This window comes from Merops nubicus, unplaced genomic scaffold (assembly GCF_000691845.1).
Source record: "Merops nubicus isolate BGI_N331 unplaced genomic scaffold, ASM69184v1 scaffold1217, whole genome shotgun sequence".
NCBI classification, from domain to species: domain Eukaryota; kingdom Metazoa; phylum Chordata; class Aves; order Coraciiformes; family Meropidae; genus Merops; species Merops nubicus.
Window position 1 is genome coordinate 1 of NW_008622084.1, and position 15,489 is coordinate 15,489.

At 43.5% G+C, this 15,489-nt stretch overlaps 1 protein-coding gene across 1 annotated transcript; it reads right to left on the reverse strand.

The window, feature by feature from the left end:
* Nucleotides 1–718: 718 nt before the first annotated feature.
* Nucleotides 719–15,300, reverse strand: LOC103777100 (inositol 1,4,5-trisphosphate receptor type 1-like; the record flags this gene model as incomplete). The annotated part of the gene is made up of 13 exons (XM_008944638.1): nucleotides 719–970; nucleotides 2,679–2,873; nucleotides 4,117–4,236; nucleotides 4,495–4,667; nucleotides 5,230–5,388; nucleotides 6,273–6,414; nucleotides 7,188–7,348; nucleotides 7,795–7,894; nucleotides 9,096–9,250; nucleotides 12,163–12,207; nucleotides 13,596–13,691; nucleotides 14,988–15,134; nucleotides 15,217–15,300. Coding segments are annotated over 13 exons (1,829 nt in total), but the record flags the coding sequence as incomplete, so codon positions are not given.
* Between the last annotated feature and the right edge of the window lie 189 nt (nucleotides 15,301–15,489).

The following is a 15,489-nucleotide window of genomic DNA, read 5'->3' on the forward strand; positions in this document are numbered from 1 at the left end:
AAAATAAGAAGCCACTAAACACTAACACTGACAAGACTCAAATTTGTAACATAAAATATGAATTTTAAATTTTTTCCAACTGAAAAAACTGAGTTCTGAGCAGCTGAAGTACTAGACATTTAAATTATTTGTACTACAAAGAGTTAATACAAGCTGATGGTCAAGAAATCATCTCTCCAGTTTAGCTGTTTTTTTTTAATAGGTTTTTCACTATGCATCACAGTATTTTCCACTGGAGGATAAGGAACGTGCCTCTGGCTCCAGCACATCACTTGACTCAGTGTCTCCCTCCTTGCTTCTGCTTTTGATTGTGTGATCCCCAGTATGGACAACCTGTCCTGAAGTGTCTCTACTCTACTCAAATAAGGCAGAAGTTCAAATGAATTTGTCCCCCCTTCCTTTTTCCTCACCCAGAGCTGGGTCACTCGTCACATCACCCACAGCAGTGACAGACAGACCAGCACTGCCACCTCTGTGCTTTGGAGACAAACCCCTCACAGCTCACCCTCCACACACAGAGAGGCTCAGTTCTCAGGCAGGTTCTCACCAGCAAATGTTACAGGAAAATGCAACTATAGGGTTTGAATATGTTATGAATTTATAAAAATAAATTTAAAATTGGTATAAACCACACATGAGCTGCGGATTGACCTGGTTTTGTTTCGAAAATCATGACTGATGGAACCTCCTTGCCCACAGCATTCCAGCAGCTACTTACTCATCAATGGCAATTTCAGAAGGTATCTCAGACCACAGCCGAGCGTATTTCACTGGGGTCACCTGCTCCTGGGGGTCACGATCCACGTGCATGTGCAGCATCAGCCGGCAGAAGGACGCCCGCAGGTCGTAGGGCAAGTTCTCATCAGACATGCAGCGCAGGATGAGGTCCACGTCCAGCTGGCCAGATATCTCATTGATGGCCAAGTACTGGCGATCAAGGCACATTCTAGCAAAGAGGTTTAATTGGTATCTTCAGGGGGGAAAAAAAAAGAAAAAGAAAAATACATAACCAGATTATACTTAAGTTTCCAGAAGCATCCGCTGGGTATGGCACTGATGTGCTCTTGCACAGAATGGATCTTCTACTTCCCAGTAATACACCCAGACTTACTGTGGAAAGAATAAAGTACTTCTCAAACATTAGTAAAAGGTAAAACAGTAGAAAAACAGAATAAAAAACAGAATAAAAAGATCATATCTTCCCGAGAGTTACACCAAGTTATGCTGTTTATGAAAGAATCCAAGGAATGCTTAAGGCAACTCAGCCTAAATATTGTAGAAGACCAAACAGTTTTTGTTGATGCTCAAGTCACAGCTGTTCACTGAGGCAACAGTGTAAATGGACTGGAGCCATTAAAAATCAGGTATTTGATTAAACTTGTACTGAGCTCTGCTCCCTTCAGTCAAAGAACTGGTAAAGAAAAACTCAACTTAATCCCGAAGCTTTTCAGTTCACAAACTAAAAGCAAGTAACTGGCATTTAAGGCATGCCCAGTCAACAGACTGATAATTAGCCCTCAGCCATAAAGCCCATGTCCAACATTCATGAGTGTGCACCAAGGCTTTTGTTGAAGAGGGTCAACTCTGGAGGTTTCCTAAAAACAAACATTTATTGAAAGCAGATTCCTTTTCACTCTCAGCATTCCTCATGGAAGTTTGACCAAACTGTACCCTAAACCCCCTAAGTTTTTCCTGAAGTCTATAGTTTAGACTAAAAAGAATTAACACTACCAATTTAAAAAAAAAGTGCAAGAAAATCTGTTTTGAAAGAGATATAATCCAAAAAAATATATACAAGAGGTCTCCATTTGAGCTCAGCCCTCCAATAGTCTGAAATAAAACCATATATTAGGAGGTCTACTGCAAGGACAGTTTCAATGGAAAAGGTAACATAAAGGAAGATAGCTATCAAAAAAAAATCTAGTTGTACTTTCTGCATCACCACCATCGAGTCCATCAGACTCCTCTCAGAAGTTTATAACCCAGACATAGGAATTTGGTCTGGGCTGAAACCTGATCTTACACCATGCCAAGAACTTGGTGTCTTGTCAAGTCATCTGGAAACATCGCTTCATGTCAGACTGCTAAAAGCACAGCTTAAGCTGTGCAAAAGAGCACTGCACATTAATCAAACCAAACTTGTGGCACTTTCACAACCACACATATTGTCCTGCTGAGAACTCCGGGATGACTAAAAGCTTTGAGCCTACAGAGAAATTTAGAAGGCAGGGAGAACAGCAGCAACTTCTTTAACATGAAAAGCAAAGCCATCTGCACACTGAAATCCTGTTACTCCTGCAAGTGGCTGTTCACCCCAACTACCATCTCAATACAGGTAAACTCAGTTTAACAGAGGCTCTCCCATAACACCCACTTATTAGGAAACCAAACAGAAATACAGGCATTCAATCTTGTGCCAATTCAACGTGCTCTAAGCCTCAACTGCTTGTTTAAAAATACAGTTTAAACTTGCTTATGCTGGTAATTGGACTTCTCCTTATGAATAACTTTGTGCTTTTAGCTCTCATTTCAAAAACACTTCATCCCCTCTCACTAATGGCTATTTTGTCCACAAAGCCAGAATCTTCTCTCCCAAACCAACTCCAGCCTAGCTACCAAATGCTTCCCCACACGGTCCTGATGACCTCTGCTAGCCAACTACTGCATGTGCTGTTAACCTGTAGTAGCTGAGCACGTCCCGATCCTCCTTCTGCCCCTCCTTAGCATCTTGAGCCAACTCTCTGATACTCTTACTGCGGATTTCCTTGTTACTGTCTCTCCAGAACAACCACACTTCTTCCTCATCTTCTCCAACTTCCAAGGCATTTTCTCCACTTGACACTTCTTCAAACTCAAACCGAGAGAGGACCAACCTGCCAGAAGGAAGTTGGGTTAGATACAAACTGCCAAGACGCATGCAGATATTTCAGAACATCATTTTTTTTAAGATGCTTGCTGAAATGTGTTGTTGATCTAGAAGTAATTAATTTTGTGATCTCACCTGCATTCAGAAGATACAAGTGTTATTGCTCAACACTGAACTAAAAGCAGAGTATCTTACTCTTTCAGAAGTGGTTTATTGCATAAAATCTCTGGGTTTAATATTCAAATCATTAAGTTAGAATGACTTTAGATTATAGCTTTCTATTCAGACTTAGAAAGATCAACATTTCAGCACCATTCAATTGATGAATATAAAGAAACAGGAAGTTAAAGAAATGTCTAACTGGCTTTCAAAAACACCTTTACAGGAGTACTGGTTCAAACATCATTCAACAGACAAGGAAAGGATTTGGTAAACAGAAATATCTAAAAATTGATTGTTTCTGTATCATAAACACCAACTGGATGAGAACTTTCTGCTTACAAAGTGAAATAACTAGAAATCAATCAGCTACTAAAACTAAAAAGGCTTTGTGGGCTTTTAGCTTTTGAGAAGAGAAATCATACATCTGAAAAAAAGACAAATTAAATACGCAAGGATAAGAAAAAATAAGTTAAGTAGCAACTTAGAAACTATTTCCACCAGCACTTAATGATTTCATGAAGAGAATTAAATGTGCAAGAATATTCCCATCCATTTGTGTTTTAAATACTATGTGACTGACCTGCTTCCCTTTTATGGTATTTTGATAATGATTATTTATGTTCTATTCTACCAACCAGATAAAGCCATCTATGAAAGACAGCTGGGATTTGGTGCCTGCTATGAAGCTTCAGCAATGGCAGGGGAATGCTGAGAGCAGGGTGAGCAGGGATGCATCAGCTTCTGCTTTGCTGCAGGCTGAGCTCAGAGGGACATACCCAAAAAGCATTTGCTTGCATGAGCTTATGGAGGAAAGCCTCAAGCCCAGAGGAGCATCAGGCCTACAAGACTCTCCACACCTTCCTGTACAGTCTCTTTACTTTGATCAAACGTGAGATATCTGAAAGATTTCCCAACTGCAGGACTGGGAATGCACGTGGCAGATGTCTGCTGTCATCAATCCCCATTTACTGTGCATTTGGAGAGGCCCCTTAACTGCTTTCTCTAGACATGCCAGCAGTGCTTGCAGCTTTGAATCACCTTCCTTCTGTTTCATGCTAGGAAAACCATCTCTAACAGCATTAACTTACTTGGTCTCAATGAGAATGTCTGCGTTTGCTGGATTCAGCACAGCTTTACAAATCAGCTCCTGTGTCACTGGAATAGACTTGTTCATGGAAACGCACAGATCCGAGAGGTAATCCAAAAACCTGGTGGGAAACGTGAGCCAAAGGGGCATCAATCCTTGTTGAGATCTAGACTGAAGCAGTCTACATTTCAGACAGAAAACATCCAGAACTCCACTTGAACACTGCAGAGCCAGACTGCCGCCCGAGGGGGAAGCTGCAGCGAGTGCCAAAGAGAAGGGAACTAGCTGTGCCTCCTTAGGAGCAACTTGGTGGGTACAGATTTTTCTCAGAAGGCTAAGAGAAAAAAGGGAATCCAACACCCAAAAATGCAGATCTCACCTGGGCTCCCTGTTTTTCCTCACGAGACTGACAAAGGTGTCAATCTCAGCAGCTGTGATGTGCTTCTCCAAGAGCTTGCGGTTGTTATGAAGCAGAGCTGTGATGGTGTCCTCGGCCAAGACATCATAACCAATTTGTTTCTGCATGAAGCCAAACTGCTTTGCAATGTATTCCTTCAAAACACAGGGGGAAGGTGGAAGGTGTGGCCATTAATCCTCAGAATTTAAGCAAAAGCTCAGTAATAGAAAGCAGTAAGGTGTTCAGCAATATCAACCCCCAAGAAGAGAACTGGATTAGATTCCAACTGTTCTTCTGAGAGAAAACAAATCAAGGCAGAAAACCTCAACACCTCCCCTCCATCCCAGGTAGACACCACCAAGACATCCTTGTCTGATGAGCTTGGTTTCAATTAATGGCAACAAGAGATGAACAGCCTTAATTCACAGGTCAGCTTTCAGTAGCAGTACGTGAGAGTGAAGAAAGTCTTACAATTCACCTGGATTTGGCAATAATTCCATTTTCTTAAATTCCCCTTAGAACTGGTATTAATGAAGCTGCATATAGCCTCTGACAGATGAAAAATGCCAGAGTGAAGCTGAGCAATATAAAAACCTCTTGCTGACTGGACAATGACAGCACAGCAGCGTTTAATTAATGGGATGCAGCTTTTCTATCGTTTTTGGAGTACAGGAACAACACTGGTGACACTGAAAGGTATTCAAACGTATTTCCAACCTGATTCTTTCTGTAATCCTGCTGGGAGTGTCTCAGCACCCTGTAGCAGAGCCTGCAGATGTGCCTGAAGGGAGCATGACGCTGGTCCCCGAGCTCCTCCAGCCGCAGCATCGGCCCGTCGCCGCTGTCCGTAAACGGGGCTTGTAACAGCTTGAAAATCTGATGGATGAGAAAAGAGATAAAATCCCCTGAGACACTGCCATCCTGTGATGAAAACAGTGCAGAAGAACTGTGTCGGTGTCTTTAAGTTTCTAAAACTACACTAGAGTAGTCAAGTTTGCTTCTTTGCCAGAGAGCAGCCTGGAGAGAATCATAGACCCATTAAGGTTGGAAAAGACCTCCAAGATCTTCAAGACCAACTATCAAACCAACACTCCCATGACCACTAAACCATGTCCCCAGGTGCCATGTCTACATGTTTTTTGAACCCCTCCAGGGATGGTGACTCCACTACCTCCCTGGGCAGCCTGGGCCAATGCCTCACCACTCTGCCAGGAAAGAAACTCTTCTGAATATGCAATTAAAACATCCCCGGGGCAGCTTCAGCCCATTGCCTCCTGTTCTATCACTGGTTACTTGGGAGAGGAGACCAACACCCACCTCACTACAGCCTCCTGCCAGGAAGTTGCAGAGAGCCAGGAGGTCTCCCCTCAGCCTCCTCTTCTCCAGGCTAAATCCCAGTTCCCTCAGCTGCTCCTCAGAGTACACGTTCTCCAGACCCCTCACTAACTTCCTTGCCCTTCTCTGGACACCACTCCAGACTCTCAAGATCTTAGTGGTACCCAAAACTGACCCCAGTACTTGAGCTGTGGCCTCCCCAGTGCTGAGTACAGGGGCAAGATGTTGTTGATCAGCTTTATTCAACCCCATATTCTGCAGTTTACTCTAGCAATGGTACGTCCACAGTCCACTGCCGAGAGCCTGCTGAAAGCTACAAACTCAATGGATCTCTTGGCCCCAATAATTTGGCCAGATTCTCTTAGTTTCTCTTTTTTGACAACCCTCCTTGTAGGTAGAGCTTAGAGGAAAAAAATGCAGCCTACCTGCTTTAGAATGTTTTGTTCTCTCATCAGTTTTTGCCGCTCTCTGTTAGGTTTAGAAAATACCACTTCAAGGACATCTTGCCCAGAATTAGTTCCACCAGTAACAAAGTAGACCAAATCCTCCAACAATTTGGTAACAGATCTGTGGAAAAGCCAGAAGCTGTTAATACAGGACTACAAATTCCATTAAAAGACAATGCCAGTGTAAGTTTATATTGATTTCAGAGTGCTAAGTGACAAAAGAGCCTCAATTAGAGACTGACTTTGATGCTGGGTGAAGCACATAGCTTGTACAGAAATTAAAATGCAGAACTAATGCTCTGGTGCTGCAGCCTTACTATCAAACAGCTAACCCACAGCAGCAGTAAAACCATATCACTTCAGGGCAACTATAGACTTGCCAAATTCTATTTGACAGGTCTTCAAATTGTCAGGAAAAAAAGAAATTAAAAAATGAGGTGATAATTTCTCCAAATAAAAGGCCCTGGCTATAGAAGCAGAAGTGCCCTGGTTTTCCACAGCTCTTTGTGTGGCCACATACTTCCCACGGACACTGTCAGAGGATTTGCACAAGTCATATGTGCAGCCTTCACAGGAGGGATTATAAATTCCCACCACCAATTTGCAAAGCCCATCAAGAAAGGTATGCCAGGGATTATTCCCCCAAGTTCACAACAACAGTTCTCATGCTCTCACTTCAGAGTGACAGAACAGGAGGGCTGGACAGAACAGGCTTGAGAACCTCTGCTCTGGACATGTCAACAATAAACCCATCAACTTTTAGTTTTTTTAAATATAATCAAGGAGGAAACAAAATCTTTCTTCTGAAGATAGTGTACATAGTTAAAATTTTCAAAGAAACAGTTATTGAGTAAAGGAGCCAACACTGCCTGAGCCAAATTCTTCTTTCCTTACCTTCTTTCATTCTGGGTTATCGTCCCCTTTTCCAGCTTGCCAGCAATGGAACCTAAAACTTTACTTGCATCATTTGCAAAATCCAAGTCCCGAACCTCTGCAGGGGAAACTGGCACTATAGCAAAAGCCTCTTTGTCCTCTTTCACTGGAGAAGTACCAATCTGAAAGCCAGAGAACTTTTATCAACAAACCAAAGCCAGGTGACAAAGCAGCATTCACAGACTCAGTGATAATAAAAGAGCAGAAGAGCCACACTCCACTTGGACAGTGTGAGCAAGTCCAACTTTGGGACAGAACCACTCTGTGGAAGCTCAAGGCTGCTCCTAAACCCAGAGAAACACCAGGTGAGATTGCAAAATGCTGCTGTAACCAGAGGAAAGCAATCCTCCTCGTGAAGACTGTCATACAGCAGAAGCTGAACAGCATCATTAGTAAACTACCATGAAAATCTAGTCTCAAGGCAGAATATTGTGTGGGCACTACTCATCCCCACTGCACTGCTTGCTGTTTGACAGACCCAGCAGTGCCAAGGGACTGGAACCTCTTCTGCCAGCACCACGTCTGAAGCAGAGGAGTCAAAGGATGTGCTTACATAAGCAGAACTTACCTTCAGCATCACAGGTTTCTCCTCTTCTTTATCAATAGGGATATTGGTACTGTGAACCCAGGTGTTAGTGCAAAGGTGTCTAAGCCTGACATAAGAGTTCCTGAAAAAGTCCAAAATTTCAAAGCATGAGTCAGTTCCCCAGATGGGAAAGCTTCACATTGTTGGAATTGCAAGATGTTGGCAGGAACAAATAGGAAAAGAAGTGTCAGCTTTACCCAGGCTGCATACCATAACAGGAATAAGACTCTTCTGTCCTTCTTTCTTTCTCTAAATTCACCTGAAGAAGTCTTATATAATGAAACAGCTTCTGCTGTAAAACACAAGTATTTCTTTTGCTGTAATTCACGTGCTGTGCAATAGCAAACCAGAAACCTCTTCAAGTCCTCATATGTCCACGTGCCAGAGTGTTTCTGAGCTGCCAGCTTCCTCCCTTACCTTGATATTTTTCAGCCCAAAACTCCTTGGAATCTATTTTATAATTCTTAACTGAGAATTTTTTGGCTTTTTGTACAGCTAGTCCATGTGTACAAGGCCAGCATGCAACTCCCTCTCCCAGAAGCCCCATGGGGACAGCAGGTCCCAGGCTGTTTTCTCAGGTCCTTCTGGCAATGTCAAGCCAGAGTCAGATGAGAATCTCAGGCCAGGATAAAGTCTCTCAAGCTGCAGCACAACCACCTGTCTCCACACAGCTGTGGCAGCCCAAAGGACAGCAGAGGCAGCCAGGACAGTGGCTTTTGGTGGCCTTTTTAAGTTCCCTTAAGTTAATCTAGTCATTCAGAGAGTTGTTTAAAGTGGATCAAACAAATAATGCTGTGCTTCCCTGGTGGGAAGGGACAGAAACGGACCTGCTTGCAGCCTGTCTCTTGGAAGGGTACATACAGCATCTTTTAAGCAGCAAGAGGTACCACATGAAAAATCAAGGTCATGGACACTACAGCAAATGAAGTGCTCAATGTTTGATGCTACATCCTAGCTAGCACAACACAGACCTGTCACAGGAGTGCCTTGATAGGACACCCAAGGCATTCAGTCCCACTCTGCTCATAGCAAGGAAGCCACAGTCTCACTTTTCCCATCTGTAAAACAGTGTTGTGCTACTTACAACTCAGTTGTCAAGTACTGCAGTGAAGCTTCAGCCACTTGCTGAGTATTTCTATGTTAATTTGAGGAAGAACTTTAATTCCAAAGGATATTCCAAAAAATAGAAAAAAAAAAAATAGTGGGAGACTGGTTTATTTCAATAAAAGCAATTTAGAGCTCGCTGACCTGCCAGGCAGTCAGGTCCCAGTGCTGGGCAGTACCTGGGCACAAGGCTGTCTCCTCCTCGCAGGGTGGTGGGGTCCAGCTCGAAGATGGAGGAGATGTCGTTCCCCTCGGGCACGGACACCAGTGAGTATGCCATCTTCTCCTGGGCACTGTGCAAGCCCCTCCTGGAGGCATCCTGCTCAGGGTCCAGCTGGGGAAGAAGTCCCACCACACACAGTCAGAGCAAGGCCTCCAGAACCCCTGCCTACTCTTAAATAGATGTGTCCTGTCCCTAGCAGACAGGGCTCTGAACCACTCCAAGTGCTGGGTAAGACAGCTGGGCTTTAGGACAGTAAAACAGACAAGCAGCTGCTCTTGCCAACCATTTCTTTTTTTTCCTGGGGTTAATCAATTGTGTATTTCTGGATCACAAACACAATAAATCCTAAACCACAGGGGTTATGTCTTGCAGATGGTGTCACGAGAGACTCAGAATCCCCCAGACGTTCACCCCACTGGGAACTCTGACTCAGTTCAGATGACCCTCAGCTGCTAGGATCCCCACTCCTGCACTTCTAGCTCTGGGAAGGTATCTGACATATTGAAATTATCACTGTCAAACTATGGGAGCTGCAAATACAAGAACCAGCAACACTATTTACCAGCAATCTTGCTGGGAAATAATTCATTTCAGCAGCAAAAATGGGACTCCCAGCTATCAGATACAGACAAATGAAACAAAAAAAACTAATCAGGAAGCTGGATGTGTTCTGTTCATGCTACAGCTTATGATGCACTCAGATACAATGACACACTGCAACAGTCATGGCACCAGAAGTATCTTTATTTCCAAGGCGCTAACAAATTACCAGCCACCTTTAGCAAAGTAAAAATACCAACAGAGTAAAAACCTTGGATTTTCAGATGAAAGGACAAAAGGGCAAGAAAAAAAAAACAAGTGGGAGAAGGAACAACTTTGTCTAAAATCTTTCCTAGGGAACTGGTTATCACTAGTCCATAAAGTTGCTAACTGTCTGACACAGCACAGGAGCCAGCTGTCCACGTGTAAACACTTGAATCCCATCATCAGCTCCTCTGGGATCATGGCACCAGTGGAAAGCAGGCACCCAAAGCAGTCAGCACTCAAGTCCCTGTCTTTCAAAGTCCTGCAAGGCACTGCAACCCTTCAGCACACAGCAAAGGTGTCTCATGCTGCTTGTGCCTCGGGATATTCTGTAGCTAGCACATGTGTAGTCAATGAACTTGGCTGCAAAGCAGTGACATTTAAAGTCTGATTCTGCACATGGGAACAGACAGTTAGCTGTATGGAACAGAAATACACATTGGGAGCGTGCCTTCAGGAGAAGAAGCAACTAGACACTCCACAGAGTCCATCTGGAGGCTTTACACCAGGAAAAACTCGCTCACTTGGAATGAATTCTCTGTATTTCAGCTGTCTCCTTCATCCCCACAGTGAGGCAGCTGCTCTGTACTCACAACTTATACATCAGGAGACAACTGGTCAGTTACTGGAACTGTGGTAAAGCCAAAAAAAAGGGTAGTAAATCAGAAATAGGAAATGGGGCGATTTAGAGTGAAGTAAAACTTCAACCCCACATGTTCCATGTTGAAAGGTGCTCACTAGCATCTCACCCATGATTTAAGCACCATTCCTGCAGGGCTCACTGAGGCATAAAAGGAAAACCAGACACCACTGGGCTGTGCACAGAACCTGCTGTCCTGCAGACAGCTCACATTTGGGTCAAGTAAAGCAGCCTAGGCTGTGCTGTCACTGCTGCATGTGAAGGGGTGCTGGAAGTGAATTCTGTGCTCCTGATCCTGTTCTCTGTGGTCTGGTTTTGCCATCTAGTGGTAAAGAGACAGCAGGCAAAGCCCAGGACAACTCTGAAGCCAGTGTGTCATCATCACTGCTGCACTTAGCAGGAGACATTCGTATCACCAGCAGGGTGGGTGTTCACACTATTGACATAAACATCGATTAACTTCCAAAAAATTAAGCTAACAAAGCATTTGAATGTTAGATTCCCCTCAGACAATAGCTTTGTGGGGTTTTCTGTGTATTTTTTTCAGTATGTGTACTGAAGTCAAGCTGTCAGAAGATGCCAAATACCACCAAGAACTAATCAGGGTAACAGCTCAATACCTGGGAGGGGGACAACAGGAAGCATTTTAACAGCCACACTATAATGACAAACCCTTTTAGGGGGAAATATTCATCCTGAAGGATTTTAAAGCATCACAGTGCATGCACCTTCTAAAAAACCCCACAAAAATCATAGTTTTTTCATATATCTGAATGGAGCAAATGTTCCATAATACAGGATAAATGACAAAAAAGATCTGCATAAGCCTACAAACAAATCCCACTAATATCATCCACAAGGGAAAGTGCTTTTCCAGTTTTATCAGTTTTCAACTACTGGAGCAATGCTGCTTCCCTCTGACACCAAAGAGAACTTTCTATTAATACAAAGCACCAGAACACAATCTTTGACACAACAACATACACAGAAAACAACACAGACTTGCTTTCACAGGAAAATCAGAAGAATGGCACTGAAATCCTTCTCACCCTGCCATTCTTGCTCTCTAGACCCTTTATTCTGGCTTTCCTGTGACAAGCTAAAATGAAAGGGAATTAATTTCTTAAAACAAGGAGGTCACTGTTGGCACAGCACTGTGTGAACACCCTGTTAGGGACACTTGCTGAGGTCACCTTGAACAACTTTGTTTTCAGATCTATTCAAGAGAGAGCTTCAAGGAAACCAAGGTTTAAGAAGCAGGAAGACAGGAAGAAAGATGCTACAAAAGGGGGGGGGGGGGGGGGGGGGGCCGGGAACATCTCAACGCTTAGGCCAGGCTTTGCAGGTGGTCCAGGTAATGTAGAAATTTGGTTCCAAGTGCATTGCTTTTCACTACAGCCCAATTCAGGTTTTAACATCCACTCCCCCTGGATCAGCCTTTAAAGCCTGAAATCATTCTCAGGTTTTAGTTTCTTCACTAGCAACAATGCCTGGACCATCAATGCACTGGCCAGGTAAATATCTGGGCCTGTGTCAAGCCCTCAATCAGGGGCAAGGTGATACTCTTGCCTATACTTACTGAGGATTGACACTCCAGCTCATCTTCCTCATAGTCAGGGTTTACCTGATGAAACAGAACCACAGGCACGTCAAAACTCTAACAGAGCTGGAAGTGGGAAACAACCTCAGTGCAGCTTAAACTGGTTTGGTAAAAGAACAGAACAGACTGTGAACAAACTGAGCCCTTCCTCATGGGGCATCTGGCCCCCCAGGAACTAAGCAGTGAAGTCATCTGCAAACACATCCAGAGATGGATCTTGCTCAGGACAAGCACAAAAGGAGCAAGAGGGGTACAGAGGTACCAAGTTTCAGATTTGAGTTTTATGTTTTGGGGTTTTTTTTGTGTGTGTGTGTTTTGTTTTGTTTTTTAAATCCCAAGTGGAATTTCCAACTAGAAATTACTGGCTTGGCAGAAATCTTTTGGAACAAACACTATTCCACCATGGATCAGGTGAGCAATCTCCTCTAGTCTATTTTTGCACAATATAAGACCATGGTTTTGTTTTGGCTGATTAGCAAACCCAAGATTTACTGGAAAAGCTCTCTACTGGATCACTACTGAAAGGGATTTGCAAGTGTGCGTGTGACAAAATGCTGCTGTTTCTCCAATCTGCTTATTAGGAGAACATAAAACTGGATGTTTAATCTGGGCTTTTCCCACTGCAGCTCTCAGGTCACTGGCATGGGCTGAGACAGCCCCTCTGTCCTGCTATGCACTCCTACATCCAGGACAGCTTTACTTACAAGGGTGTATTGGCATGTTGATATATCCATGTTTTAAAGTATATAGAAGCAAATTTAATACACATTTACAAGTGTTAAGCAGCAAAACTCACAGAATTCTAACCATTAGACTTTTTTTTAACTTTTTAAAAAAATAAAATATCTTGAAATCTTATTTCAGCAGGGCAACAATGTCCACCATGGGGAGAGAAAAAGACTGATTTATTTTGTGCTTGGACTGCTAAGTGTTATCTGCAGTCAAAGACTGGTCTAAAACCCAACTACACACTTTTATGTTGCTGCCACTTCTACAATCCTGCTTGGACAACAGTGATTCAAGAGAAACCAACAATAACTGAATTCTTTTTCCCCCAAAGGCTCTCAGTCATTTACAATTTATTTATCTGTTAATAAATTCATCTTGATTCTACTGCCCACATGACATAACATTTAGTGTCTATTCTTTCCAGGAGAACACTTACTGTCTCACACAGAAAGTGAGATAAGCTCAGGACTACCCCTGTACTTTGATATTCTCTCAAGTCTCTTTCACCTTGTTGTCTTGGTTTATCAGTCTACTTTTGTAGTGACACTCAGGACCCAAACACCACTCTCTTCCCCTCCCCTCTGTCTGTTTAGAGCAGGAAACAAGAGATTTTTAGGAGGTGCAAAAGGAAGAAAACAGAGCAGAAGGAAAAGCAGAGCTCTCCAGCAAGCCCCAAGCCCTACCTCTGCTGCTAGGTAGTGTCCAGTAGCAAGGTGCTTGAACCTGAAGAGGCTATTCCAGTACCCTGCACCACCACGACAAGGGTCATGCTGCACCACCTGCAAGGGAAGGGAAACCACATTGACACTGGCAGTGCCCACCCTTTCCAACACAGCATTTACCATATCCCATGTACAGCAGAGAGGAAACAGAACTAGGAGCTCCAGAAAAGATGAAACAACCTTTCCTATGTGAACATCACAACAAATCCTTGGAGCAGACTACAATTAGGTCACCTCAACCATTGACCAACGTTGATTTTCTGCTCCTTGCCAAGTGACAATATCTGTTGGCAAAGTTACTGACCACAGCTGGTGCTCCACTGGAGTCTGGGGGGTGATGGCAGGAAGATTAGGGTGCAAGTTGGCAGAGAAGTAATTAAGAAGGTGCTCTGGATGTGTGTGTGTGTTAAGTCTTGAAACAAACTTCCTAAAGAAACGTCACGAATTCTTTGCCTTTTTGGTAAAACTAATTTTAGATCTTCTGGAAGTGAGAGAGAGAAGACACCTGGAAATATTTCACATGCAACAGCGTGGTACAAAGGAATTTGAAGAGTGTTGTATTTACTCTCTAACTTCTCCTGTGGCAAGCAGAGTCTCTAACACCAGATCACCCATTACTTCATACCAGCTACTCTGTGGGTGCACCCACTCCCTTTGGGAAAAGTCAGTGCAGCTGGGCTGTGCCTTTTGGGGATACACAGACACCTACCACAGCATTGTACCATGTCAAAGTGGTTTTAATTAGAGGCAGGCTTTCAATGCATGTCAAATCAGATACCTCTAGAAAGGTAATATGAAAAACAACTATCCACCATTACAATTCATTTTAATTCCCACAGGCAGTTCACGTGGCAAAGACTTAAAATCAAGAAACAACCCTAATAATGCCAATAGATAGAGAGTATTTTAAGAAGCCAGTGATGGCCAAGGTGTCAGTTGCTATTTAAAAGCTAAGGGAAAAAAAAAGGTCCAGACAAGCCATGCACAGAGACCAGCAAAGGGCTCCAATCTCCTATCCAAGGAGGATATGCATAATCACATTATTCCACACCAAAAATAGAGCTTTGGGTACACTCAGCAGGACAGTTGTAATCATTAGCTGGTGTTAAACTCCAGTGACTGGGAGGAAAATGACTTCATAGCTGCTTCTCTGTCCCCATTTTCTCAGTTGTCAAGAACCATTAGAGACCAGAACTCCTCTTTCATTTTCAACAGAAAGCACAGCAGCTAAAGGAATTTTAAGATTAAATTTCTAACACCAGGAAGACTTATCTCAAAAAAAGAAACCCAGAGACACTGTTGAACAGAAACTGTAATTGTTCCTACGAAGCCACCCTGGGTCACAATCCTTACCTCTACTTCCCACAGGGCCTTGGAGCTGGTGGCAGAGGTGGCTGACTGCCTCCCTGTCGTTCTCAGGAAGACATGCTGCTTCTTCCTGTGCTCATCACACGTCAGAAACTTCTCCTGTTCTGCATGGAACAGCCTCACCACATCCCCCTGTCAAAGCCCAAGGGCACAATCAGTACAGACATTGCCCACCAGCCAAGAAGTTAGAAGGAGGCAGGGTTTTGAGTCTTACCCCTTTGAGAATGTCATCTTTGTTATCACTCCATTTCATGAAGAGGACTATTTTCCAGCTTGTATTGCAATTCACAGAGTTGACCTAAAAGGAGAACTGAAACCATTAGTCCCACTGTCTTCTGCCTGCACAAAACACTGCCATGGCTTTTGAAACAACTGTCATCAGAATACTGCAGTGCCTGTGGCATTAGGGCAGGTCCTGATCAGGCAAGTACTGCTTGACCAAGCTCGTATGACCAGGTGACCCACCCAGTGGATGATGGAAAGGCTG